Here is a 26,548-nt window from a genome sequence, read left to right as displayed (position 1 = left end):
TTAGCAAAACTATAGTGTGTCTGCCTTTGGAAGTGCTGAGGGTCACAGAGGACACAATATATTAAATAAATAAATAAATAAATAAAATAAAGTGTTACAAACGCCTGGCCACATTCTCACATGTATCTGGCAGGGACAGGAATTAACCCTATCCCTGCCAACCACCACCACACACCCAATATACACCATACACACACACACAAGAACAAAAACCCCACACAAAAAGCCCTAATATTTACAAAACTAACAAACAATACATTATTTACATGTGCAGAACTAATTTATTTTGACATATTGTTTAGGGATGTTGTGATACCTGCACGGTGGGTGTCTTATTAGTAGTATCTACAACGAATCGACGATAACAATCCAAAGCAAATTTGCACCATTTTGTTACAGACTTTCAAACAAGTCTGGAATAAACTGTTTTGGCTATTACTTAATTATCCCCTTGTAAAAAAATAAAATAAAATAACACAAAACTGCTTAACATAAAGAGCAGTCTTACAGGTACCACAGTTACACTGCCTCAGAGTTTCTGATCGCATCAGAAATTCCAGATTTTTTAAATCCATTGATGGAAATAACCGGTCTGTTTTTAAAGCAAATTGGCTTCATCACACACTGCCATTCTCATATTCACTTTGACATCCGACACATTCTTTCCCTTCTTCAGAGCTTCTTTAACCTGTGCTGCATACCAGTCTGTCAGAGGGTGGGATCAATCACTGTATGCCACACTCTGATTGGTGGAAGAATTATTGGCCGGACATTAGGGCACCCAGGCTTGTTAATTCCTGCCACCCGGACACAGATGCCAATTCCTGGACTGTTTGGGTCAAAACTTTGGGGGGGCCCATCCCTGAGTCAATTTTTTTCTGAGCCCACTTTAATAACTAAATGTAAAAAATAGATAGACGGCATCTAATCTCCTGGGAGTACAAAAATAAACCGTAGCAAGGTAACATTGGCAGACTGTCAATCAAAACACAAATCCACAAATCACAGTTGGTAGATTGTCTATCTGGAGGCGGGACGCACAGCGAGAGCTCTAGCAATAGGTCAGTGTTAAGGTCATGTGATTGCTCTTCTGGCAGATGTGTGATACCAAATGAATAACTTTGGTGATACTAAGCAACGGATGGTAAAAATTCAGTATTTAAAACATTTACAATATGTCGAATCCGCTATCAAAGAACAAGTCGGGTTGTGCAAAGCTTAAAGAGCAAAAAAAGACGGCTACAGCTTTGTCAGAAAGAAGCAGCAAATGCTAAAATATATATTCTGTTCTTGGGCCTCTTCTCTTCAACATCTACATGCTTCCCTTGGGTCACCTCATCTGCCAACATACCTCATGTTTCACTCCTATGCAGATGACATCCAGCTCTACCTAAAACTAGACCCTGGATGTCCCTCTGCCATGGTCCGGCTCTCAGCTTGCATCCAAGACATCGAGGCCTGGATGTCTGCCAATTTTCTTCAGCTCAACACTAACAAATCTGAACTTCTAGTAGGATCAAAAACTCAACTCAAGAATCTCAATATTGCTGCCTTGAACCTTGGAAACTGTCTGCTGCTGCCTTCCCACACTGTGCGAAGCCTTGGTGTACTTATGGATATTAACCTCTCCTTTGATGCCCAAATCTCCTCTCTAGTCAAATCCTCCTTCTACCACCTCCGAAACATCTCAAATGTCCATCCCTGCCTTACCCTCCGGGATGCAGAGATACGCTGTCATGCATTCATCTCCTCTCGACTCGATTACTGCAACTCTCTATGGTGGTCTTCCGTCACACGCCATAAACCGACTGCAGCTGGTTCAAAATGCCGCTGCTAGGATCCTTACCAGATGTAAAAACGTGATCACATTACCCCCTGTCTTGCCCAGCTGCACTGGCTACCTGTAAAGTTCAGGATTACTTTCAATTCTCCTGCTTGCTACAATGTCCTTCATCACACAGGTCCAGAGTATCTCTCCAACCTGCTGACCCACTATGTACCTGCACGCAAGATGAGGTCCTCTGATTCTGGCTTGCTTGTTATACCCAAGCAAAAGTGCACCACACTCGGAGAGTGCTCTTTTAGCTTCATGGCCCTGACTCTCTGGAACTCTCTCCCAGCTTTAGTGTGTGTAGCTCCCAAAGTCACTCGCTTCAAATCAACTCAGGTCCGACATCGCAATTTTCCCTTTCCAGTCCAATGTCGGACCCTGTCTGACATCATCAAAAAGACACAAAAAACAGGTCTCTAGTCAAAGCCGAAAAAAAAGGCTGTATCTCATGAATACTGATAGACCCGACACCGCATAGATAACACGGACATAAACAAACAAGATAGCTGCTTCTGCATCCAGCGCTCAGAGAATATCACAGACATTTGCAGAGCTTTTTTTAGATGTTATAGTAATAAAATAACGACTTGGATCACATTATTGAGGAGTTTGGTGATAAAACGAGTTATCAAGAGGTGATTTATCGGTATGTACTATTATTAAGAGGTATTTGAAAAATATAGCGAACAAGGGGTGGGGCGGGGCTGGAGATGCAGTACTGAGTGTCCTGTTGATATGCAGTGCCTTTTAAACCTGTTTTACTGTGAAAAAAAATACTTTTAAACAGCGTGTCTAAAATAAACTGCGCGTGTGAAAATAAATTGGACCCGACGCGCCTGAGACACGCTGAATAAATGGACCGCTAAGGGTTAATGCTCTTTAAGCCTGATGTCTGTTATTAGCTGTTGTCTAAATTGCTATTTCAGGTTATCTGTGTCATCTTATCTATATGACACACGCATCCACAATGTTTAGAATTCACATCCTAGCCTTGTATTTAATGTATTTGGATTGTTTTTTTTTTTACTGTTTGTATTTAATGTACTATGCCCTGTATATATATATAAAAAAATGAAATCAAATTAGGTACCTATACCAATGTTCAATATAGATATGCTGAATAACTGAATCAAACTTATTGTGGGGACTTTTTACATTAAGCTACCGCTCATGCAAGACATGCTGTTTTCACTTACAGGTTGTATTGAATACATTTGCACTGTGGGCTAAGTTCTGAGATGCAGGCATGTGTTTTATAGAAACATTTTCATACTAACCTTTGTACTTGATAACATTCATTTAAAAATCCAATCGATGCCTATGATTAATACGTTTTTGTGACTAATTTGACGCTATTAATATGTTTCAATATTAACTAAATCAAGTTATTAATCACATTGATTAATCTTGTTACATAACTGATTTATTAAAATGTTTGCATATGCTGTCAGTCAATTGATTACTGTCTTGTTCACAGTCATCTTAAAATAATGTTAGAATATGTTAGAAAAAAAAAACTGATTCAAATTTTACTGCTGATGCATTTGTTTTCAAAAGGTTTTCTTTAGGTTAAGCGCTGCAGCTGCGTTCCTTGTTTTTTTCTTTTTCTATTTTTTTTTTTTTGGGGGGGGGGGGTGTTCTTTACAGTCTTGCACCAGGACCCAGTAAATCCTAGCGGCGGCATTGGAACAACCTTAGTTAGTTCAAGATTAGTGCTAATCTGAGTCAGTGAAATAACATGTGTGGTCCACTAAAACCAAAGGAGAGGAATTCATATTTACTAAGTATTGACATCAATGTAAAGTGGACTATGCTTTGAATCAACAGTTAAAATAAAAAGTCGCACAAAACAGCGTGATCTCAGATCAGTGACAGTGCCATGATTTTCTTCTGTCTTTATTTGTGGAGTAACGACAGTCCCAATCCACACCAGTTTCACAGCATTGCTAAATCCAAGCGAATCGCTGGGCTGGGCAGGGATGTGGATGACTAACCCTTTTTGTTTTCTCTACTTTGCCAGGATGTCTTTAATACAAGCCAAGCCTTTCCCACTGTACTGTCTGAGAAGGGATGTAAGTTCCAAAATTTAAAACAGTGTTTACTTCAATCCTGGCAGCATTTTGGATCAAGTACAAAACGAGGCAGTGTAAAACATAAACTGTTATAGCAATTACAATAAAAACAGTGAGGGGACCTTTCTTTCAAGTCAATCTATTTTTAAAGCCTTTTTGTAGAAGAGGCATTAGGATTTCTAATTGTAAAACAAACGCACGGTATCTGCTGTTTGTCAAGATGAAGGTTGCCATTTTACATGAAAGGATCTTGGTTTTGTAGGTTTGAAAGTGTGTGGACAAAGGAACACAAGCAGACAGGCTGAATTTCAAATCCAAACTGTAATTTATCAGGCATACATTGTCATTGCAATAAAGGAGCAGTATAATTACATTCTAACAGCGTTTGCATTTATACCTCCGCAGTGCATTTATACTTCCACTCTTCTACCATTTGTACCAGTTTGCTGCATGGCATTATTTGTTCACATTGGCAGTCTGCCATTGATGCAGCAATGGGTGAGAGCTTACCTACAGTAGCCAGTACCCTGGGCACATCATTGGCATGACATTGGGGTTGAAACTCAAAATGACTGGGTTCGGTGTTAAATACTGGCATATTTTACTACTATTTTAGTACATCACATGTATTGATCTATTTCTTAAAGTAATAATAATCTGCACAGTCCCATCTGAGTAAATGCTGCCTCCCTTTGTTTGGTAGCAGTTAAGCCATGCAACCTCTAATTGAATGAAAAGGTATCTGTTGATCTGCAGTAGATTGAGAAAAAAACCATAATGCTACAAAAAATATATTTTGCTGTGTATTCCTGTAGACATTATCATTTGTTTCAGGGTAATGGCCTCTGTGTAATTTTCTGCTGCCTGATCAGCCTAATTGAAATGGAGCTACACACCAGGCATTAGGGTAGAAAAACACAGTGACCTCGTACTAGCCCGGGGGAAGGGTCGAAGCAGACATGAAAGAGGGTTTGGTGGCGCAGGGACCAAGATGTGTTACAAGGCATGAATTCATGAAAATACAAAACTCTGTGTTACAGGACACGAATTCATGAAAATACAAAACTCTGTGTTGCAGGACACGAATTCATGAAAATACAAAACTCTGTGTCACAGGGCATGAATTCACAAAAATTCAAAACTCTGTTACAGGACACAAATTCATGAAAATACAAAACTCTGTGTTACAAGACACAAATTCATGAAAATACAAAACTCTGTGTTACAGGGCATGAATTCACAAAAATTCAAAACTCTGTTACAGGACACAAATTCATGAAAATACAAAACTCTGTGTTACAAGACACAAATTCATGAAAATACAAAACTCTGTGTTACAGGGCATGAATTCACAAAAATTCAAAACTCTGTTACAGGACACAAATTCATGAAAATACAAAACTCTGTGTTACAAGACACAAATTCATGAAAATACAAAACTGTTACAGTACATGATTTCACGAAAATACTAAACTCTGTGTTACAAGGTATAAATTCATGAAAATACAAAACTCTGTTTCTTGGGCAATTTTTGGGCCTAAAATTAGAGCCCAAGTTAGTTAATAATTGAAAGATCTCTACTCTGTATTAATCATGGAGAAACTGCCTTGTGTGAGCGATCTACACTGTGCCAGAAAGGGTTTGTGAAAATACATGCTGCTCTTCCTCTGGGATCCCACTGCAATTCGCCAATGGCCATGGGCCTGACCCCTTTTATAACAAGAAGTCACTCAGTTGGCTCAGTCGGTGCTCTTGCCCTTTTACGGAAGCTTTTTAATTGCCTGCCTTGTTTTGTAACTGTTGTGGGCGACAGCATTGCTCAAAAGTAGAGTGTTCAGTGGGGAACAGAAGAAACTATACAGTTCATGTAACAAAGATTGGATGTGATAGCGCAATTGCTGCTTCCAGTTGGAATATAGTGAAGTCTGACCTTCCTTAAAACTGAGATGCAAAGAAATTCAGTGCCAACGGGAGCCTCGCTCTCAAAGACAGGCAGGGGAATATAGAGACTTGGCAGCAACGCTCTAGTATCTTCAGCATCTTCCAACTGCAGAGCCTCTGATTCAGCATCTTCTAACTGCAGAGCCTCTGCGTATACCTCTTTACACAAACACATTCAAGTAAACCTGGATTTCCCTGCCATACACAGGTAATTTCTGAGAACTTGGGATTGCCAAATTGTCCTATAAATACCTCCCGGTTATTGAGAAATTCTCATTTTCCCAGAGTCGAGTGTTGAGCGTGCGGAGCGGGGGGGTGGGGTGTCAGGAGTCTAGTGCCCTGGTGCCACTATCCGTCCTGGCAGCACTAGAACAGTCTGCAGTCCGACTCCCTACCCCTAGGGATGTTAGATACCATTTAATATCATAAACATGTAAACTTTAGGATTAAACATGATTGAACCTTTAAACTATAGCAAGTAGGAATTTTTGTACCAATCATTGGACTAAAGCATTGATGTGTATATCGAAAAGACTTTGTGTATATGCAGAAATATCCTTACACCATACATCCTACTGTATTAAATTATTGACTTTTATAGCTTTAACAATGATTAAATGTTTATGAATAATTCAGAACGTTTGAACTGTAAGCTATTAACATCCCTAGTTTGAATATTGTTGTCCTTAAACTTGTAAACCCTCTACTTACTGTTACTAAGGGGGGGCGATGAACTACACCTGGAAGAGAACTCCAGCAGGATTAACAGAGCACTAAAGGACATCAGTATATAAATCTGCTGGTGTTTAGATAGTTCAATTAGACCATGGTGTGAAGCCTGCTTTATAAACATGTATTGATGGATGTTTTGTGTTAGTGTCTGTCATCGGCACTTATGTATTTGGGTATGTAATGCAGTCCCTGCAGGGTTTATGTTACAGAAACACCTACATTTACAAACACACAATGCAATCATGTTATAGATATTAATGCATAGAAAGAAATGTCAAGATAGTTCTACAGATGAGGAGTCATTGGTTTGAGTGGAAAATTAAGCGCATGGCTGAATCACTGTAAAGAGCTTCTCCTAAATGAACTGTTTTCAGCACTCAGCAGGGGCCAGGGAGCAGAACAGCAATCAAAGTTAGTAAAACAGTAAAGCAAATTGAAACTAAATGGATTAACATTCATAAATAAAAGCCAAACACTATTGTTAATGTACTGATATACATGTTATACAGTATGTTGCAATGTAATGGTGTCATAAAAAAAAATACATTACAAACTGTAATTTTAATGGAGGGGGAATAAGAGCTGTTACAACTGGGGTGCAGACATTTTTAGCCTGGAGTGTTTAATACATGTGTCCCAAAGTATTAGTGCTGGGCCAAATATTCCATTAAACACTGCTTGACAGGTATTTGGTTTCAAGAATGACCGTGTTCGTTTTCATTCATATAACAATATTTATAAATGACTGTATGAAAGAGATATCATGCAGAGGAAGCCAATACATAAATAACACACATCCTACTGTACAGAACAATGCTTCTGTCCTTTCTTTAAATGTACAGTAATTTGATGTGGTACTGGTTTATTTTACACCAATGAGATCGTTTAAATAATATGGTACAAATTATGCTTTTGTTTTCCATTTAATTCGTTTTTAAAGAATATTCAAACATGAAACATGAAATACCCATGTTTGTTCAGGTATTATTATTATTATTATTATTATTATTATTATTATTATTATTATTGTTATTATTGTTATTATTATTAGTTTATTTAGCAGACGCCTTTATCCAAGGCCACTTACAGAGACTAGGGTGTGTGAACTATTCTTCTTCTTCTGCTTCTTCTTCTAAAGAAACTCAGTCAAGCGAAAGGGTGAGCGATTTCCAAAAGTTATAAAAAGAAATGGGGACTGAACGGAAAAGGTGAAAAAAAAAGTGAATCAGATTAGGTAGGGGAGGGTTTTTTTTTGTTTTTTTTTTGGCTTTGTTAATTCCGTAGTGGTAACCTGTCATAAACTGTGCAATTAATTTTTGTTCTTTTTCGTTTAGGATTGTCATTTGTCCTACTGGGGTAGAGGACAGAAATAGATGTGTGCTGTCTAAATGAGCTCTTCTTCTGACACAGTCAACCAAGCTGTAACTGACTGCCCATAATAAATAATGCTACAATGCTGCATACTTATTGCCAGCATGATTCTTTGGTTCTAGTGTTGTTAAATCTTTCAGCTATAAATTACTTGGGAAAAAGACTGGCTCTAACTAATTAAGACGTTTTTTGTGTCCTATATGGAAAGAAATAATAAAACAATTACTGTATATAGGGGCATGCCCAAGGCTGGTCTATTGTGTTATCTTTCCTAAATAGACCTACTAGACCTATTTTTCTTTTTTCTTTCACATAGCATTTAAGAACTGGTTTTGTCTAAGTAAATGTTTCCTCCTAATGAGTTACAGTCAAAATAAATACAGCAGCTGGAACAAAACTGTTTAGAGGGGTATGAAAAGAAAACATTTAAACTATTCAAACTTATTGTGTCTGTCAGCAGAGTATTAAAATAAGCCACAAGGGATCCTGTGAGACGTATCTTTCCATAGAGTCAGCATGGACTACGGGGATGACAAGATGGCTTTACGAAGAAAACAAGCAGTGGTACTGCAAACAGTTAAGAGGGAGACTTTTAAAATGGTATTCCAGGCTGTGAATAGTAACCTAAAAGCTGTTTGAGTTTCTGTCTATGCACGCTCCTGCATACCCTGTTACACTAGAAACTGCAGCATATACCTGTATGGATTTGGGAAAGTGAACTATACACTCAGTGTCAATAGTGCAGCCCAATTCATCTCCCTTTCTAGAAAAAAAGTTCATAAAGGTGGTATAGTAATGACTTTTAAATTTTAACAATGTGATTGCATACCTAAAGGGTCTGTCCAGTGGCTTCTTATTTTTTAAATTACATTATAATTCTTAAAAGGTATAAAAGTACTAGAACACCTGCATACTTCCCCTTTATAATACTGTGGTGGGGAGCCCACTATACCATGCTATTTGTGTTCCACCAATGGCATCATAGGGAAAATGGGAGCCATGTCTTATGAAGAGGGAGCACTGTACTGGTTACAGTAAATTATGTGTAGTACTTCTATACAGCCTCCCACTGAGGGTTTAAACATTGTAGATGACAGAAAATAAGGGTGTATTCTTGCATTCTTGGAAATATAAGACAGCACACAAAAGTTCTTTTTAGCTATCAGTAGAGGAGAAGAACCCAACCTTAAAATTGAGGTAGAGGAAAGGCAACCGTTACGGTTCCTGGAAACCAAAGAGACGACAGAGGGAAAGCCCTCTGTCTGCTCCTGGCTTAAGGAAGGGGCTTACTGGCAAGAATAGAATATGGAGGATGGAGCCTTGCTAGCAAGGTATTTTATTATATCGGCTTTCTGGAGCTTGAGAGCATGATACCAGCTTACACAAATCCCTATTTATGTGTTCAGAGTTGATTTATGACTCTTAATTACCTATTGCAACGTAATTAAATGCTAATTTAGTTAACTCCATACTGGATTTGCAGAGACATCCCTTCAGAACACTGGGAAAGAGCCTGAACACCAGAGACAGCTTTCTCTGCTGGAGCCTAAACGCTGTATATTGCATTCTGCAATATCAAGTAATTTACAGTCAGATAGACAGCACAACCACCATTAGATCAATTGAACAGACCACACATTTGGTATAGGGCTGCATTCTATGATTCTCTCAGTCACTGTTGGATTATGGGTATAGTCACACTGGTATGAAAAGTAACTGTTTTGTGGTCACATTTGTTTTCAACCTCCTGGCAGAAAAATCATTAACAATACAAACTTCATGTTCTTCCACTTCACATTTACAACATATCCAATCTCTGTGTTTACTTCTGTCAGAGGTGCTATTATTCGGACATTAAGCCAAGTGTGATGTGTACAGTTCAGTGGTAGGACCTGACCCTTCCAGACCATTCCATTGAAAGTCCTCGTTCTTTCCAGGTCCTTGACTATTTAGTTGGTCAGCAGGGTGTATTTTATACTCCAGAACAGTATGCTTGAACTATGCTAGCTACATGACTAACTGTTACATTAGAGCCCTGATTAAATTGGTACCAATATATTCTCCTAAACTTCCCTGGAGCAGGAATGGCAATGATGGAGTGAATAACAGTAGCAATTACCGTACTTTGGTCATAAAAGAGCAAGCTCTGTAGTGAAGAGGTAAGTACGGGTGTTATGCTGATCAGTATTATTAACTGATCACCCGCTAGGAGGAGATTCATGAGGTAAGTACGGGTCTTATGCTGATCACCCGCTAGGAGGAGATTCATTGCACGGGGTTGTGTGTGTGTGTGATTCATTGCATTGGGTTGTGGATGTGATTCATTGCACTGGATTGTGTGTGTGTGATTCATTGCATTGGGTTATGTGTGTGTGTGTGATTCATTGCATTGGGTTATGTGTGTGTTTGATTCATTGCATTGGTTATGTGTGTGTGTGATTCATTGCATTGGGTTGTGTATGTGTGTGTGATTCATTGCATTGGTTATGTGTGTGTGTGATTCATTGCATTGGGTTGTGTATGTGTGTGTGATTCATTGCATTGGGTTATGTGTGTGTGTGTGATTCATTGCATTGAGTTATGTGTGTGTTTGATTCATTGCATTGGTTATGTGTGCGTGTGATTCATTGCATTGGGTTGTGTGTGTGTGTATGTGTGTGTGATTCATTGCATTGGGTTGTGTGTGTGTGTGTGATTCATTGCATTGGGTTTTGTGTGTGTGATTCATTGCACTGGATTGTGTGTGTGATTCATTGCATTGGGTTGTGTGTGTGATTCATTGCATTGGGTTATGTGTGTATGTGTGATTCATTGCATTGGGTTATGTGTGTGTGTGTGATTCATTGCATTGAGTTATGTGTGTGTTTGATTCATTGCATTGGTTGTGTGTGTGTGTGTGATTCATTGCATTGGGTTGTGTGTGTGTATGTGTGTGTGATTCATTGCATTGGGTTGTGTGTGTGTGATTCATTGCACTGGATTGTGTGTGATTCATTGCATTGGGTTGTGTGTGTGATTCATTGCATTGGGTTGTGTGTGTGTGTGATTCATTGCATTGGGTTGTGTGTGTGTGTGATTCATTGCATTGGGTTGTGTGTGTGTGTGATTCATTGCATTGGGTTGTGTGTGTGTGTGATTCATTGCATTGGGTTTTGTGTGTGTGATTCATTGCACTGGATTGTGTGTGTGATTCATTGCATTGGGTTGTGTGTGTGATTCATTGCATTGGGTTGTGTATGTGTGTGATTCACTGCATTGGGTTGTGTGTGTGATTAATTGCATTGGGTTGTGTGTGTGATTCATTGCATTGGGTTGTGTGTATGTGTAATTCATTGCATTGGGTTGTGTATGTGTGTGATTCACTGCATTGAGTTGTGTGTGTGTGTATGTGTGTGTGATTCATTGCACTGGATTGTATGTGTGATTCATTGCATTGGGTTGTGTGTGTGATTCATTGCATTGGGTTGTGTATGTGTGTGATCCACTGCATTGGGTTGTTTGTGTGTGTGTGATTCATTGCACTGGGTTGTGTGTGTGATTCATTGCATTGGGTTGTGTGTGTGATTCATTGCATTGGGTTGTGTGTATGTGTGATTCACTGCATTGGGTTGTGTGTGTGTGTGTGTGTGTGTGTATGTGTGTGTGATTCATTGCATTGGGTTGTGTATGTGTGTGATCCACTGCATTGGGTTGTGTGTGTGTGTGTGATTCATTGCACTGGGTTGTGCATGTGTGTGTGATTCATTGCACTGGGTTGTGTGTGTGATTCATTGCACTGGGTTGTGTGTGTGTGTACAGCACCCTATACGATATTATATATATGTGTGATACTATCCGTTCTTTCAGGCCACTGTCAGTCACATACCTGCAAACACAAGACAGCTGAGCTGTGTTTCCATCGTCGGTTGTTTAATCTACCATTACAGCTTCGTACTTGGCTTCCTGTACTTCTGTTTTTATTCGTTCTGAGTACCCGAGAATACTGTGGCTATTGACAAGCGATTGCTTAACATGCTGTCGCAGTCAGAAATCAGAGAAAGTAATTCCACATACTTACCTCTATTTGAGGAATTAGTGCCTTCATTGTGCCCTCTGAATGCCAGATCTTGCTTGCCAAGGTAAACCAATAGAATACATAAGATATGTGGATGACGTATTTGGACACATGGAGAAGAATCTCTTGTACAGTTTCATAAATTAGCATATTATATCCACCCTAACATATTGGTGGATTTAAGGTGGACAAAATCTGAAATTGAATTCTTAGACACCTTGGTTAAACTTGATCAAGGATCTATTAAAACAGATCTTTAGTCGAAACCTACTGATATGTATCAGTACCTACATGTGTCATCTGCACATCCTATCTGTACTAAAAGAGCAATTCCTAAAGGACTGGGTATAAGGATAAAAAGAATCTGTTGTGATGAAAATGACTACAAAAAACAGAAAAGAATTAAAAATAAATCTTAAGAACAAATTACTGAAAGAGAATTGAGAAAAGTTGACAAACTCAATAGGAATGAACTACTTGATTATAAGAAAAGGGAAGAGAGGGTTAAGAGAGTACCATTAATAATTACATATTCTAAATTACTGCCCAACATTTCAAAAATAGTTTGGAAGCATTTATGCATACTTCATAATTCAGAAAAAAGGGACATTTAAACCTGTAAAAGCACATGTAAAGTGTTCAGATATATTGGTAAAGATAAAAGTGAAATTGCAAATGAAGAAAAAAAAAATCTGTCATACAAGGATAGCAACCTTGTATATGGTATATTTTGCATAAACTGTAATAAAATAAAATACATAGGAAGGCAGGTACATCATTATATAAAAGAATACAGAATCACCTATCAAATGTAACAAATAAAGTAAATGAACCAATAGTTCAGCACTTTACAAGGAATAGACACACCATGGATGACCTAAAGTGTGTGGTTTTAGAAAAAAAAAAAATCAGATAATGTACAGTATTGAAGAATAAATGAAAATAAATGAATAAATAGACTAGATATCATGATGCCTGAAGGTTTAAATAGAAAGGAACCGTAGATTAGCTACATAGTGAATGACATCACAAAGACATTAAATTCACAGAGAAATAAATGTGTGGTTACCATGGCATCAAAAAACTATAAATACCTCCAATGTTTGTTTTAAAACACACTTTCCCTTCACAAAGGTATGTTAAACATATTGAAACATTGGGGAAGTTGGCTCTTTGAGTAAAAACTGTATGTAATGCACCATTAACAAATCATTCTTATGTCCCTGTATTGTTGACGTTTACATCAATCTGTATTAAATTGGATTTTGAAATTTAGACTGCTCAAAAAGCATTAATTTTATATGCTTTTAAAACTTCTTGTTTAAAAACTAAAATGCACCATGTAGCATTTATATATACCTCATATATATATATATAAATATATACCTCATATATATATATATATATATATATATATATATATATATATATATATATATATATATACACTCTCTGTACTCATTAAAGCCAGTACTTTAAAGTTTTACTACCTCAATGGCGAGAGTGCACTGTAGCACATTACTTAACTGCTGTTAGGCTACAGTGAACATCAATATTTACTTTTACAGCATTAACAGTGTCTGCTATAGCGTAATAAATCACTCATAGTTTAATCGTTTATAATATTTTTCAGATTTTTTTTCTGCCAGTAAACTTCCATATGTGAGTCATTGAGTTATCATTCAGCCTGTGGAATGAGAGTGTGTGTGTGTGTGTGTAGATCTTTAGATCTGTAGGAAGTCAGTCTCCCATTGTGTAATCCTGTCTTCACCAGTGCTGCACTTCCACAGCTCCTGGCTGTGCATTTGGATGCGGTCCAAGCCAAACAATTAGTTCCAAACATCTGTTTGAAATGTAGCCACAGTAATCAGACACATGTGGCGACGACGCAGAGAAAGGTCAGCACTCGTACAGTAACTCGAACAGACAAACGTGTTAGTCAGCTTGGCGATTATGGTGGTGGATTCCTTGAGCTGTCCTGGTAGGCATGTGGTAATACAACACCATGGCTGGTGGCCACTGTTTGGGACTTGAGAGGTGCTCCCTGCTCTGATGTTGGGAACAATGTATTAAGGAAGGCTTATTTAGTGTGATACAGAAAGTCGATTTAGGGCATTTGCTTACAGTGTGTGATGTAGCCAACGTGGTACCCTCAAATCTGGATCACAACTTGCAGGGATAGAAATAAGACTTCCATTGTTTGAGCCATTCCTGGTTGTACTATGAGTTTAATAAGACTCACCTGAGCTTGTTATCAGTACAGTTGGGCTAATCAAGCACATCTTAAAACCTGGAATGGGTGAATTTGCTATGCTCTAGGAGTTTTATTTCCATCCCTGGCTTGCCACACATATGCTAGTTCACCTGATTCCATGCATAATGCTGCGTGCCTCAGCAACAAATATCATCACCCGAATGTAGCCCTTTTTTGCCACTATACTGCATTTAATATATGCCATGGCAAAGTATTCATTTTTTCTTCAATTGGGATATTTCTTTATCATAGGTCATAAGTGATATACTGTATACTATAACTGTCTATAGTGGACAGGTATATGATTTTAAATCAAATTTCAACTCAACTTCTGTCGTCACTGCTACATGCTCCAAATTATTCATGGATATAAATCCTATCTCATAGCCCGATATACCACCTAACCACACTGAGGCGCTCTTTTCAGTCGTTGCAATACCAGACCCACCCAATAACCAGCTAGCAATCACAGACCGGGAGCTACCAGTCTATTCCCCATGCTTTTCTGATACAGTGCTACTGCATGCTGCTTCCTTAGGGATATGAAGAAGTGTAAGGCTGCACTGCGTGGCTCATGTTGGCTCTGGTGCTATTTAGTCTTAGATGTTGGGATCTCTGAGGGAACAATAAAAAAAGAAAGCAGTAAACTTGCAACCAACTGATAAATGAATGGTATACCTATGTATAGGATAATCAAGATATCCCATTCTTTTGGCATGTTGTCTTAGCTTACAGAAAGTTTCATTGACTCCTTGTTTTGTGTGACTGAAGAAGTATCTATCACTGAGTCAACTTTACTTCTCTGCTCAAAGAATCGATGAGCATATAAGAGCACCTGTGATCCGATAATTTAGTTTTCTTAATCAAAGTACCGTAAAAATCGTTTTATAGGTCGCACTGGTGTAAAAGTTTCTCCCTCCTTTTTGAGACTTCAATTTTAGAAAAACATCTTTTTTGTGTTTAAAATACTTTTTTTACAATTTATTTTTTCCCTAATGCTCAACCCCAGTAAATAAAGAAAGATACACAGGTTTAGTTTCGAAATAATCCTTTTTTGCAGCATTTTATTCCGTTAATAATTTTACAGTGTTGTTTTTTGTTTTTTGTTAAACTGCTACAAACTATTTTTTTTTCCAAAATTTAAAAAGTAATAATTAACACAGCTTAAAATCAAGTTATACATCCCACATCACAGCGGGCAAGTCTGCATTACCTTCCAGTGAGTCCAGCTGTGCTGAAGCAGGAGAGGGGCAGACCTCAGACTCTGAATAATAACTGCTAGTTAGTTCTGTTCAACTATATCTAGTTTTGTTCTGTGCATATTATTTTTACCTGTAAATTTGTGCTATAAAAGTCTGTGTAATACACTTTTATATGCTGCGGTTTTTGCAGTTTATTTGAGACCATTTTTAAATGTGTGTAGGATCTTTATCTATACGTATAGCTCCGCTGTGACCAAACATTATTTCAATTATGTTGGTAACCATGGTTTTGTTGCATGTTAAATATGATAAAGGGGTTTCGCTAAATGAGACGTTTCTCAATGGCATAAAAAGTATTTTTTTTAAAGCATAAAGGTCAATTTCACCCATTCTCAGCTTGAATGGAAAAATAAAGATCAAAAGAAACGGTAAATTATTTAATCAAAATTAATCAAACAAAATGAGTGCTATATTATATGTATGGGAAAAAAGGTATCTTGTGACAAAGCTGTTATCTGAATATGGAATGGTAATGTAAGCCTATAGAAAATGTACATTTTAATATGAGTTTTTGTTTCAATGTGGTCCATATTCATAAAGCATTTTCAACCAAAATCAAAAATAAGCATTTGAACTGCCTATAGGGACTGTTAAATTAACAGATTTATCTGACACTACAACTTCTTTGTGTTGTTTTCCAATAAGGAAAAAAAGGTCAATGCTTTATAAATATGGCCCTACGGTATGTTTTCTCCAGATCTCTTGGAAAGCCTGTGAGTATTGAAGTGTGTGGAGGGCTGTACAGCAAGACCTGGCTAATAAATGGTAATCTCTGATCAATACATTTTTGTGGTTGGCTATCCTAAGGAGTGTACTGTGAAGAGGTGTAGAGCCTGGCATTACCCAAGTTATTTTTACCTCGACAGATTTCAGAGTCATCCCCACTCTGTTAACTACAATAATAACTATAATTAAAATTAAGCTAATAACTATAACTAACTATAACTAAAATAAAATATTCATAACTATAACTAAAAAAAAAAAAACATAACTCACGTACAGTCACATACTGTTTTTTCAGCATTGTGATTAAAGTGTATTTCTGCAAATTCAACAAAGCGCCATTTCAAACCTGTTGAGTAGCACTTTCTTTTTTTTTTCTTACTGTCCTATTTTATCCAGTCTCAAAGTCACATGCATTATTATAGCATTACAGTTACAATGAACGGAAGACTTGAAAAGTTTACCACTCGGCTTTCTAACCAATAGCTCTTTGGTACGGATCCCAGGGGCGGGTTCAGTTTAAATGTTGACAAATCAATGGCTCGGGATGGTGGGAATAAGGAAATTCATAGAGACTGACAGCTATTGTGTGAACACTAAGTGAAGCAGTTTAGCTGTGACGTTTGAAAGGTCAGTCAAGAGTCTGAAAGCTTGCGTTTAACATTCAAAATGACTAAGGGTATTGCGAGTAAGAAATTAAACTTTTAATTAGAACAGTGGTTTTGTGTTTCTACCTAGCAACATGACCTGAATGCCGTAGATCCTGAACAAATAAATCGGGTTGTTGACAGTTAAGTTTGTGTGAGACATAACTGTGGCTGCAGTAATCCCATTTGGTGCGCTGGTACAGTAGTTTACTGTAAAAATGCCTAGAAAATTGATTTATTCAAAGTTTTTTACTGTAACTCAACATTCAGCAAGCTTCTCACAAAAGAGACTACAGTCCCGTTTGTTTTGTGCTGTACCACAGACTTTTCACATCCCAGAGTCAATAGAAAATTCTGATTATAAAAAGGAATAGTGCCAGATACACAGTTTCTTCCCTGTAACAAGGTGCATTGTCAGTGCTTTCAGTGAGGAATTACAATCTGATGATGTTGTACTAATTTGGGCACGAGATACCAGCCCACAAGACCTGCTTTCTTGTTCTGTTTCTTTTGTTCTTTACGTATGCATTTCTTTTTTTTACCATTTGGCTCTGCATTTGAATGCCCTTTAAAATGCACACTAACAGACTATTTCAAATAATTTATCAATTAGTGGAGACTTGCATGGCTGAAGAAATTAAACTCTTTAGTTCACGTTTGTGTAGCCTCTTTATTTAACCCTTAATTTGGGTAATATAGTAGGTGTTATGAGAATCCACAGGCTTACAGGTCTTGAGTAATACAAATGAATTTACAAGCAGATGTTTTCAGATTCATTTTGCTCCTGAAACAGCCTTATATCTGGGGCCCTATTTTGAAGGCAGTGTAATGAAACATTTTCAGAAAGGAAGACAATCATTTTAACTGTATAATACTATCAATTAACATCTCAGTTGCAGGTTTTATATTATTTAAATATATTTTTTGCCTTTGTCTTTGCACAGTTCACTGTGCAGAACAGTACACTGACTGTAAAATGTGTTTTCGTGAAATAGTTTTTCAATGTACAGGCTATTTCCAGAACCAACACACTGTACTCAGCTCTTAACCCATCTGATTCAAGTATTCCCTCAGTGTTCTTGATGGGGCTAATTACATCTAAATCCTAACAACACTGGAATCACTTGCACCAACTGCATTAGAATCACACTGGCCCGCCTTTTTTTTTTTTTTTTCTTAGATAAACATTACTTCTGGCGTAGAAAGATCTACTTGTTTAGTCTGCATGGTTAATCCTTAAAAAACAAAACTCTTATCTGCTCCACAGCAAGCAGGCAACCATAATATATCTGTGGGTGAGGAAAGTGCATGTTGGCTAGAGGCAGTGTTGATACAAAGCTCTGTGGAGCACCGGCACCGTGGCTCCACACACAAGAAGAGTGAAGTGTTTTAAAAGCCATGAGGGCTTAGAACTTGCAATCTCACATTCCTGACTTTGTAATATTTTACAGAGCCCCAAATGGAACTTTTCTGTCTTTACCGTTAGAATAAGTTTATCAGTTTCAGGAAGTAAATGTCTTTTTGACTTGTGGACCCTCGCGGAGTTTGTGATTGATTGTGACTTTTAGAATTTGGATTGTGATAGTATGAATGGGATCTGGGCGACTGATGTAACTGGCTATCATTAATTACATGGTAATACATGGATAACTACCTAGGTTTCATGCTCTTACATGACAACTACTTGAGGAATAACTGTTGTAATAATGTAGAAATGGCCTGAGGCATAGTGTGACTATGTAATTACATTCAGTAACACAATGTAGTTAGGTCTACGTGCAGGAACTATTGGTAATTAACCAGTCACTAATTATACACCTATTTATGCACTGCGAAAGGCTTCCAACTTGTCTAATGTTGTATTATCACATTAAAAAAGCATTGTGATGTGTTGCTTTACTGATGATCCTTAAAATAACGATGGTATTTGGGCACCTCTAGATATATTTTATTATGTTGTTGGAGAGCTGTTGAAAGCTATACCTGTTGCTGGGATCAAGAAGCATCATAAATGATTGAGTAGCTGTTGACCCCCATTACTGCAGATACACTGGGTTAAAGGGAAGAACCATGAAAAACAAACAATAACATGCATCCACTTTAAACATGCATGGGTTCACTGCTTGAGTAACCCCATGATGTTTATATGATCCTCCTTCAGTTCCTCTGCAGCTTCTTGCCTGAGTCCCCTCAGGATTGTCCCACTGCTGCTTTGGAAGTGTTTTGGGGGGAAAAAACTGATCATTTCTTTCTCTCTCTGTGTCTTGTTTTAGGAACGGGTGGAATATCTCTTCCTCATCATTTTCACAGTGGAAGCATTTTTAAAAGTAATGGCCTATGGACTTCTGTTTCACCCCAATGGGTACCTCCGCAACGGATGGAATTTACTAGATTTTATTATCGTGGTGGTAGGGTGAGTATCTCAGTCTCCTTGTTTAATTGGAGTTATTACACTTATTCAATATTGTTTTGTTACGTGTGATCGTAGTTAGATTTATAAAGCTACACTCATGACAGCACTAGACAAGATATTTGTCTGCTTCACCTAGGGGTTGAGTTGATCAGCCTGTACCCCACTGGGATAAACCATCGCTAGTTTAAGAACATTAGCTCCTTTGACAGTTCATGTTATAGGTATTAAACAAAAGTACCAATATGTACTTTTATAAAACCTCTTGAGTGTTTGTGTGTTCACCCTTTAAGGACCAGGTGTTTTTTCAGTGGGATACTCCCCCCAGGACCAGGTAGTTGACTCTCTTCCTATACAAATTCACTAAAATCTACTTTTTACAGCAGCTGGGGAACTCTGGGGAACATTATAAAGCACTTCAGAAACCCTCAAACTTTTTTTTTTTAATGTTAGGTTTTTTTTATTATTATTATGTATTCTGCTTAGAGATACATGTATAAAATCGTGTTATTCTATGACCCGAGGGATCTTACAATACATCTTGAAAGTGTTATTGAAAACAATTGATGTTTGGGCAAATTACAAGACATTATTTCACCTGAGTGACTGCAATGACATAATACACGTTTATTCTCAGGGTCTTTATAAGCAATAATGGACACTACTCTCGATTATTTTCTCAAAATGAATATTTATAAATAAAATAATAGTTCTTCATTCCATTATTATCAGTAATAAGGAAAAAAAAACATACCTGATAAATTTTGTTCATGGAAAGTGTACTCGTTTCTTGATATTTATAAATGTTGTAAAAACATATATATATACAGTGCCTTGCAAAAGTATTCAGACCCCAGACCAATTCTCTCATATTACTGAATTACAAATGGTACCTTGAAATTTCGTTCTGTTTGATATTTTATTTTAAAACACTAAAACTCAAAATCAATTATTGTAAGGTGACATTGGTTTTATGTTGGGAAATATTTTTAAGAAAAATAAAAAACTGAAATATCTTGCTTGCATAACATAAGTATTCAACCCCTGTGCTGTGGAAGCTCCCAGTTTACACCGATGAAAGAAATTGCCCTAACGAGGACACAATTACCTTACCATTGGCCTCCACCTGTGAACCATTAAAGTTGCTGTCACATTTTCTGGATAAAAACCCCACTGTTGAAGGATCATTGGTCAGGCTGTGAATCTGAAGGAAAATGAAGACCAAAGAGCATTCTACAGAAGTTAGAGATAAAGTAATACAAATGCATAGATTAGGGAAAGGGTACAAAATAATATCCAAGTGTTTGGATATCCCAGTGAGCACAGTTGGATCAATAATCAGGAAGTTGAAGCTGCATCACACCACCCAGGCACTGCCAAGAAAAGGCTGTCCCTCAAAACTCAGCGCTCAAACAAGAAGGAGACTTGTGTGAGAAGCCACAGAGAGGCCAACAATCACTTTGAAGGAGCTACAGAGTTCAGTGGCTGGGAGTGGAGTAATGGTGCACCAGTCAACCATATCAAGAGCTCTGCATAACACTGGCCTGTATGGGAGGGTGGCAAGAAAGAAGCCGTTACTCAAAAAGTACCATCTGAAAGCATGTCTGGAGTTTGCCAGAAAGCATGAGAGTGACCCAGCTGCGATGTGGGAAAAGGTTTTGTGGTCAGATGAGACCAAGATAGGGCTTTTTGGCCAAAACTCAAAGCACTGTGTGTGGCGCAGACCTAACACTGCCCATGCCTCAAGACACACCATCCCTACAGTGAAGTATGGTGGTGGCAGCATCATGCTGTGGGGATGCTTCTCATCAGCAGGGACTGGGCATCTTGTTAAAATTGAAGGAAGAATGGATGGAGCAAAATACAGGGAAATACTACAAGAGAACCTGCTTCAGTCCGCTAAAACACTGAAGCTTGGGAGGAAATTCACCTTTCAGCAGGACAGTGATCCCAAGCACAAGGCCAAAGCAACATTGGAGTGGCTCAAGAACAAAAAGGTGAATGTCCTACAGTGGCCCAGTCAAAGTCCTGATCTCAATCCCATTGAGAATCTGTGGCACTATTTGAAAATTGCGGTCCATAAGCGTCGTCCAACCAACCTGAACAACCTGGAGCAAATCTGCCAAGAAGAATGGGCCAAAATCACTCCGACACTGTGTGCAAAGCTGGTACATACTTACCCCAAAAGACTGCTGTAAAGTAAGAATGCTTTCAAAAATAGACATGTTAATAGATTATATTTATCAATTAACTAAATGCAAAGTGAGTGAACAGAAGAAAAATCTAAATCAAATCCATATTTGGTGTGACCACCCTTTGCCTTCAAAACAGCATCAATTCTTCTAGGTACACTTGCACAAAGTCAGGGATTTTGTAGGCATATAGTCAGGTGTATGATTAAACAATTATACCAAACAGGAGCTAATGATCATCAATTCAATATGTAGGCTGAAACACAATCATTAACTGAAACAGAAACAGCTGTGTAGGAGGAATAAAACTGGGTGAGGAACAGCCAAACTCAGCTAACAAGGTGAGGTTGCTGAAGACAGTTTACTGTCAAAAGTCATACACCATGGCAAGACTGAGCACAGCAACAAGACACAAGGTAGTTATACTGCATCAACAAGGTCTCTCCCAGGCAGACATTTCAAGGCAGACAGGGGTTTCCAGATGTGCTGTCCAAGCTCTTTTGAAGAAGCACAAAGAAACGGGCAACGTTGAGGACCGTAGACGCAGTGGTCGGCCAAGGAAGCTTACTGCAGCAGATGAAAGACACATCATGCTTAGTTCCCTTCGCAATTGGAAGATGTCCAGCAGTGCCATCAGCTCAGAATTGGCAGAAAACAGTGGGACCCTGGTACACCCATCTATTGTCCGTAGAAGTCTGGTCAGAAGTGGCCTTCATGGAAGACTTGCGGCCAAAAAGCCATACCTCCGACGTGGAAATAAGGCCAAGCGACTCAACTATGCACGAAAACACAGGAACTGGGGTGCAGAAAAATGGCAGCAGGTGCTCTGGACTGATGAGTCAAAATTTGAAATATTTGGCTGTAGCAGAAGGCAGTTTGTTCGCCGAAGGGCTGGAGAGCGGTACACGAATGAGTGTCTGCAGGCAACAGTGAAGCATGGTGGAGGTTCCTTGTAAGTTTGGGGCTGCATTTCTGCAAATGGAGTTGGGGATTTGGTCAGAATTAATGGTCTCCTCAATGCTGAGAAGTACAGGCAGATACTTATCCATCATCTAATATCATCAGGGAGGCATCTGATTGGCCCCAAATTTATTCTGCAGCATGACAACGACCCCAAACATACAGCGAAAGTCATTAAGAACTATCTTCAGCGTAAAGAAGAACAAGGAGTCCTGGAAGTGATGGTATGGCCCCCACAGAGCCCTGATCTCAACATCATCGAGTCTGTCTAGGATTACATGAAGAGAGAGAAGCAACTGAGGCTGCCTAAATCCACAGAAGAACTGTGGTTAGTTCTCCAAGATGCTTGGGCCAACCTACCTGCCGAGTTCCTTCAAAAACTGTGTGCAAGTGTACCTAGAAGAATTGATGCTGTTTTGAAGGCAAAGGGTGGTCACACCAAATATTGATTTGATGTAGATTTTTCTTCTGTTCACTCACTTTGCATTTTAATTGATAAATATAAACTATTAACATGTCTATTTTTGAAAGCATTCTTACTTTACAGCATTTTTTCACACCTGCCTAAAACTTTTGCACAGTACTGTATGTATGTATATATATATATATATATATATATATATATATATATATATATATATATATATATGTGTGTGTGTGTGTATATATATATATATATATATATATATATATATATATATATATATATATATATATATATATATATAAAACACATGAGACAGAATACATGTTCTAAGTTTAAGTCAAATACATCGGATTTAGTGTTTTCCCGTTTTTTTCTTAGCTGTAAACAAGTTGTGTCAGGTTTTGTTTCCGCAAGCTGCGGAAGTCTCAGAAGTCTCAGTGACGTCACACGAAAAAAAAAAAACAAGCAGGGGGTGAACTTTAATCCCTCCCCTATCCGTTAACAAGCTGTACTGCAAAGTAGGGTGACCTAGTAAGTCAAAGAAACAAAGGGCTCCGGATTATCCAATCCTGGGAATGGCAAATTCCGTTTTTCAAAATGACCAATTCCATTTTTTTCTGTTTTTCAAAAGGACCAATTCTGTTTTTTCCATTTTTACCAATTTATTAAGAATTAACAACATAATTTGAACATAAATAACATTTTTACATAAAAAATCTATTGCAGTCATTTATTTTATTTTATTTTATTTTATTTAAGTCCCTGAGATACTGTAGTTTTCAGGAAAAATCTTTCTTAAAGCAGTCCACTAGTAACAATGTACTGTAGATCAATCAACAAATAAAGGTGTTTTGAAAAAAATTACAATATACAGACTAGGCAAAAACGAGGGGCATTATTACAAAAACATACAATTTACATAAATTTACAAATGAAATACAATGTTCAGGACACTTTTATCTCTTCCATCTGTAGTTTCATCTGCAACAGCGCAGACTGGTTTATGCTGTCCTTGCTGTAAAACTGCTTGCATGTGTTTCTCGTATACCCTGGACAGATAGAGTTGCCTTAGTTAGAGCAGGGCTCTTCAACTAGTTTTTTAAATTTAAGGGGGCCAGATTGGAAAAAAAGTTAGGAGTAGGCGGGCCAGAGTATTTTACTCTGCATATTTTTAAGCAATAATGAATATTACATAACTTAATGTTCATATATTGTACAAGACTTACACATTTTACCATATGAATAGTACTTTAATAATAGAACAGTGTGAGTATCATTAGAAACATTTTAAAATGTATGTGACATATTAATAGTATAACTGTTATCACTGCTTCTACTTTTGAGCTTCTAACTACAATTTTCACAATTTTCTGTTCTTAATACAGTAGCTAGAGAGAGCCGTGTTATAGCAACATGAGTAAAAGAAAAAACAAAAAATCGCTCTGAGTATGTAGTATTATTAAGGAGTTATGATAAATTAGAAATAATAAGTTATAAAACTAAAGGTTTCACCTCAACCACCGTGTCTTTTCCTTGTGTTGAGCGAGTGACTGAGTAACGGATTTGCGATAATAACCAAATAAATGATTACATAAATGCAATTAAGTTTTTTTTTTAATCGGGGGGGTTGACGATTGTTTTTATATTTTCATGTACTTTTCACTTTTCTGTATATGCAACTCCAAAATTATTCCACAGAATAGAACTCACAAAACAGCTAGTTGCTTTTTTAAACAACTCGACTCACACAGCACACAGGCAGCGCCGCAGCACAGACAGACAGTCCATCACTGTAACGCCACCTGTTTTCAAATTATCCATTGATACACAAACGTTTTATACAAGCGTCATTGCTGGGCTCCTGAGTAGCGTAGTTTTCAAAGCAATCCATTATTTTTTATAAGGTGCAGTTTTTTTTTAAGGTGCAGTTGCAAAGCAGAATTCCATTCCCAAAATGCCAATTCCGTTCCCAATGCCTAATTCCGTGATTCTGCGATCGTGGAAAATCAGTAGCCCTACAATACTGCTAACACAATAGCTCCTTTCTTTGGAAAATGTGTGAGATTCTAAAAAGGTCATTCACATGCTGGATATGCAGATTGAGGTGTTTAAAAGCTGTCCTCTTTATGCTGATCATAAAAGGACACAAACTGGTATGTTAACCAGTTTACACACATCATTTACAGATTATGCATCGTGGAATGAATCCTGTGTGCAAAGCTTCCAAATGAACAATACTCTCCTTGTTTTATCTCTATCTGATTCTCTACTCCTGCTTGTAAGAGCTCACTTTGCTGATGTCACCTTTGTTTTTTCCCGTCTCACCTCTGAGATGTTATTATAGGCAATAGCCCCGCTGAACTTCACCGCTTTCAGTCAGATAAACGTCCTCCAGGGGTTCGAGGCCCTGCACACAATGAACAAGGACCACTGATTTTCTGAGGAGGTCGGTCACTCTCTGTCCCCTAGCCTGTAACCTGCACTAATACTGATCCTGTCATTATGGACCAGCAACTCACTGCACCAAGCAAGCACACTCACACCACACTGAAAATGACATCTGACCAAAAACATTTCATGTGAACTAAGGAAGCCCAATTAGAATTTGTGGGCAAGGGCCGTGACCCTTTGTCTTTAAATGCATGAAACAAAATAAAGATAGTGTGACAGGACGGCTGCAGGGGTGACATCAGAGCAGGAAGTAAACACAAACAAAGCAATTGCGGGGTGAATGAGACGCAGTGGCGCTCACCATTTATTAAATAATAATGCATGAACAAAACACAAAAGAAACGGCACAATGGCCAAAATAATGGTCTCCTCAATGCTAAGAAGTACAGGCAGATACTTATCCATCATGCAATACCATCAGGGAGGCATCTGATTGGCCCCAAATTTATTCTGCAGCATGACAACGACCCCAAACATACAGCGAAAGTCATTAAGAACTATCTTCAGCGTAAAGAAGAACAAGGAGTCCTGGAAGTGATGGTATGGCCCCCACAGAGCCCTGATCTCAACATCATCGAGTCTGTCTGGGATTACATGAAGAGAGAGAAGCAACTGAGGCTGCCTAAATCCATAAAATAACTGTGGTTAGTTCTCCAAGATGCTTGGGCCAACCTACCTGCCGAGTTCCTTCAAAAACTGTGTGCAAGTGTACCTAGAAGAATTGATGCTGTTTTGAAGGCAAAGGGTGGTCACACCAGATATTGATTTGCTGTAGATTTTTCTTCTGTTCACTCACTTTGCATTTTGTTAATTGATAAATATAAACTATTAACATGTCTATTTTTGAAAGCATTCTTACTTTATAGCATTTTTTCACACTTGCCTAAAACTTTTGCACAGTACTGTGCATACATATATATATATATATATATATATATATATATATATATATATATATATATATATATATTAAGAAGCAAGTCAATCTGGGTCTGTTTCTGTCTGCAATATGATGATACAGGTCATACTTGCAAAAGAAATGACTAGTATAGTAATCAATGTTTTAATTTTCTTTCATGATGCAATCCTAGTGTTTTTTAAGTGGAATGCAAAAAAAGAAATAAAACAGTGAGTAAATATTGTTTTTTTTCATTGTACAGCGCCCTCTTTTTGACATTTATTTTATTGGAAGTGTTTATTCAAGTTAAAAACCAATGTTAT

General features: G+C 37.8%; 1 protein-coding gene across 2 annotated transcripts in view; it reads left to right on the top strand.

The window, feature by feature from the left end:
* The window catches only part of LOC117419745 (voltage-dependent L-type calcium channel subunit alpha-1C-like), a 342,930-nt gene that overhangs the window by 192,596 nt on the left and 123,786 nt on the right, over nucleotides 1-26,548 (top strand). For both annotated transcript variants that reach the window (XM_058986425.1, XM_058986423.1), the window contains one exon: nucleotides 19,161-19,300. In XM_058986425.1, the coding sequence (XP_058842408.1) occupies nucleotides 19,161-19,300 (140 nt within the window). The remainder of the gene's footprint in view (nucleotides 1-19,160; nucleotides 19,301-26,548) is intronic.

Source organism: Acipenser ruthenus, chromosome 14 (assembly GCF_902713425.1).
Source record: "Acipenser ruthenus chromosome 14, fAciRut3.2 maternal haplotype, whole genome shotgun sequence".
Taxonomy (NCBI): domain Eukaryota; kingdom Metazoa; phylum Chordata; class Actinopteri; order Acipenseriformes; family Acipenseridae; genus Acipenser; species Acipenser ruthenus.
This window is presented reverse-complemented; position numbering and strand designations above follow the sequence as displayed.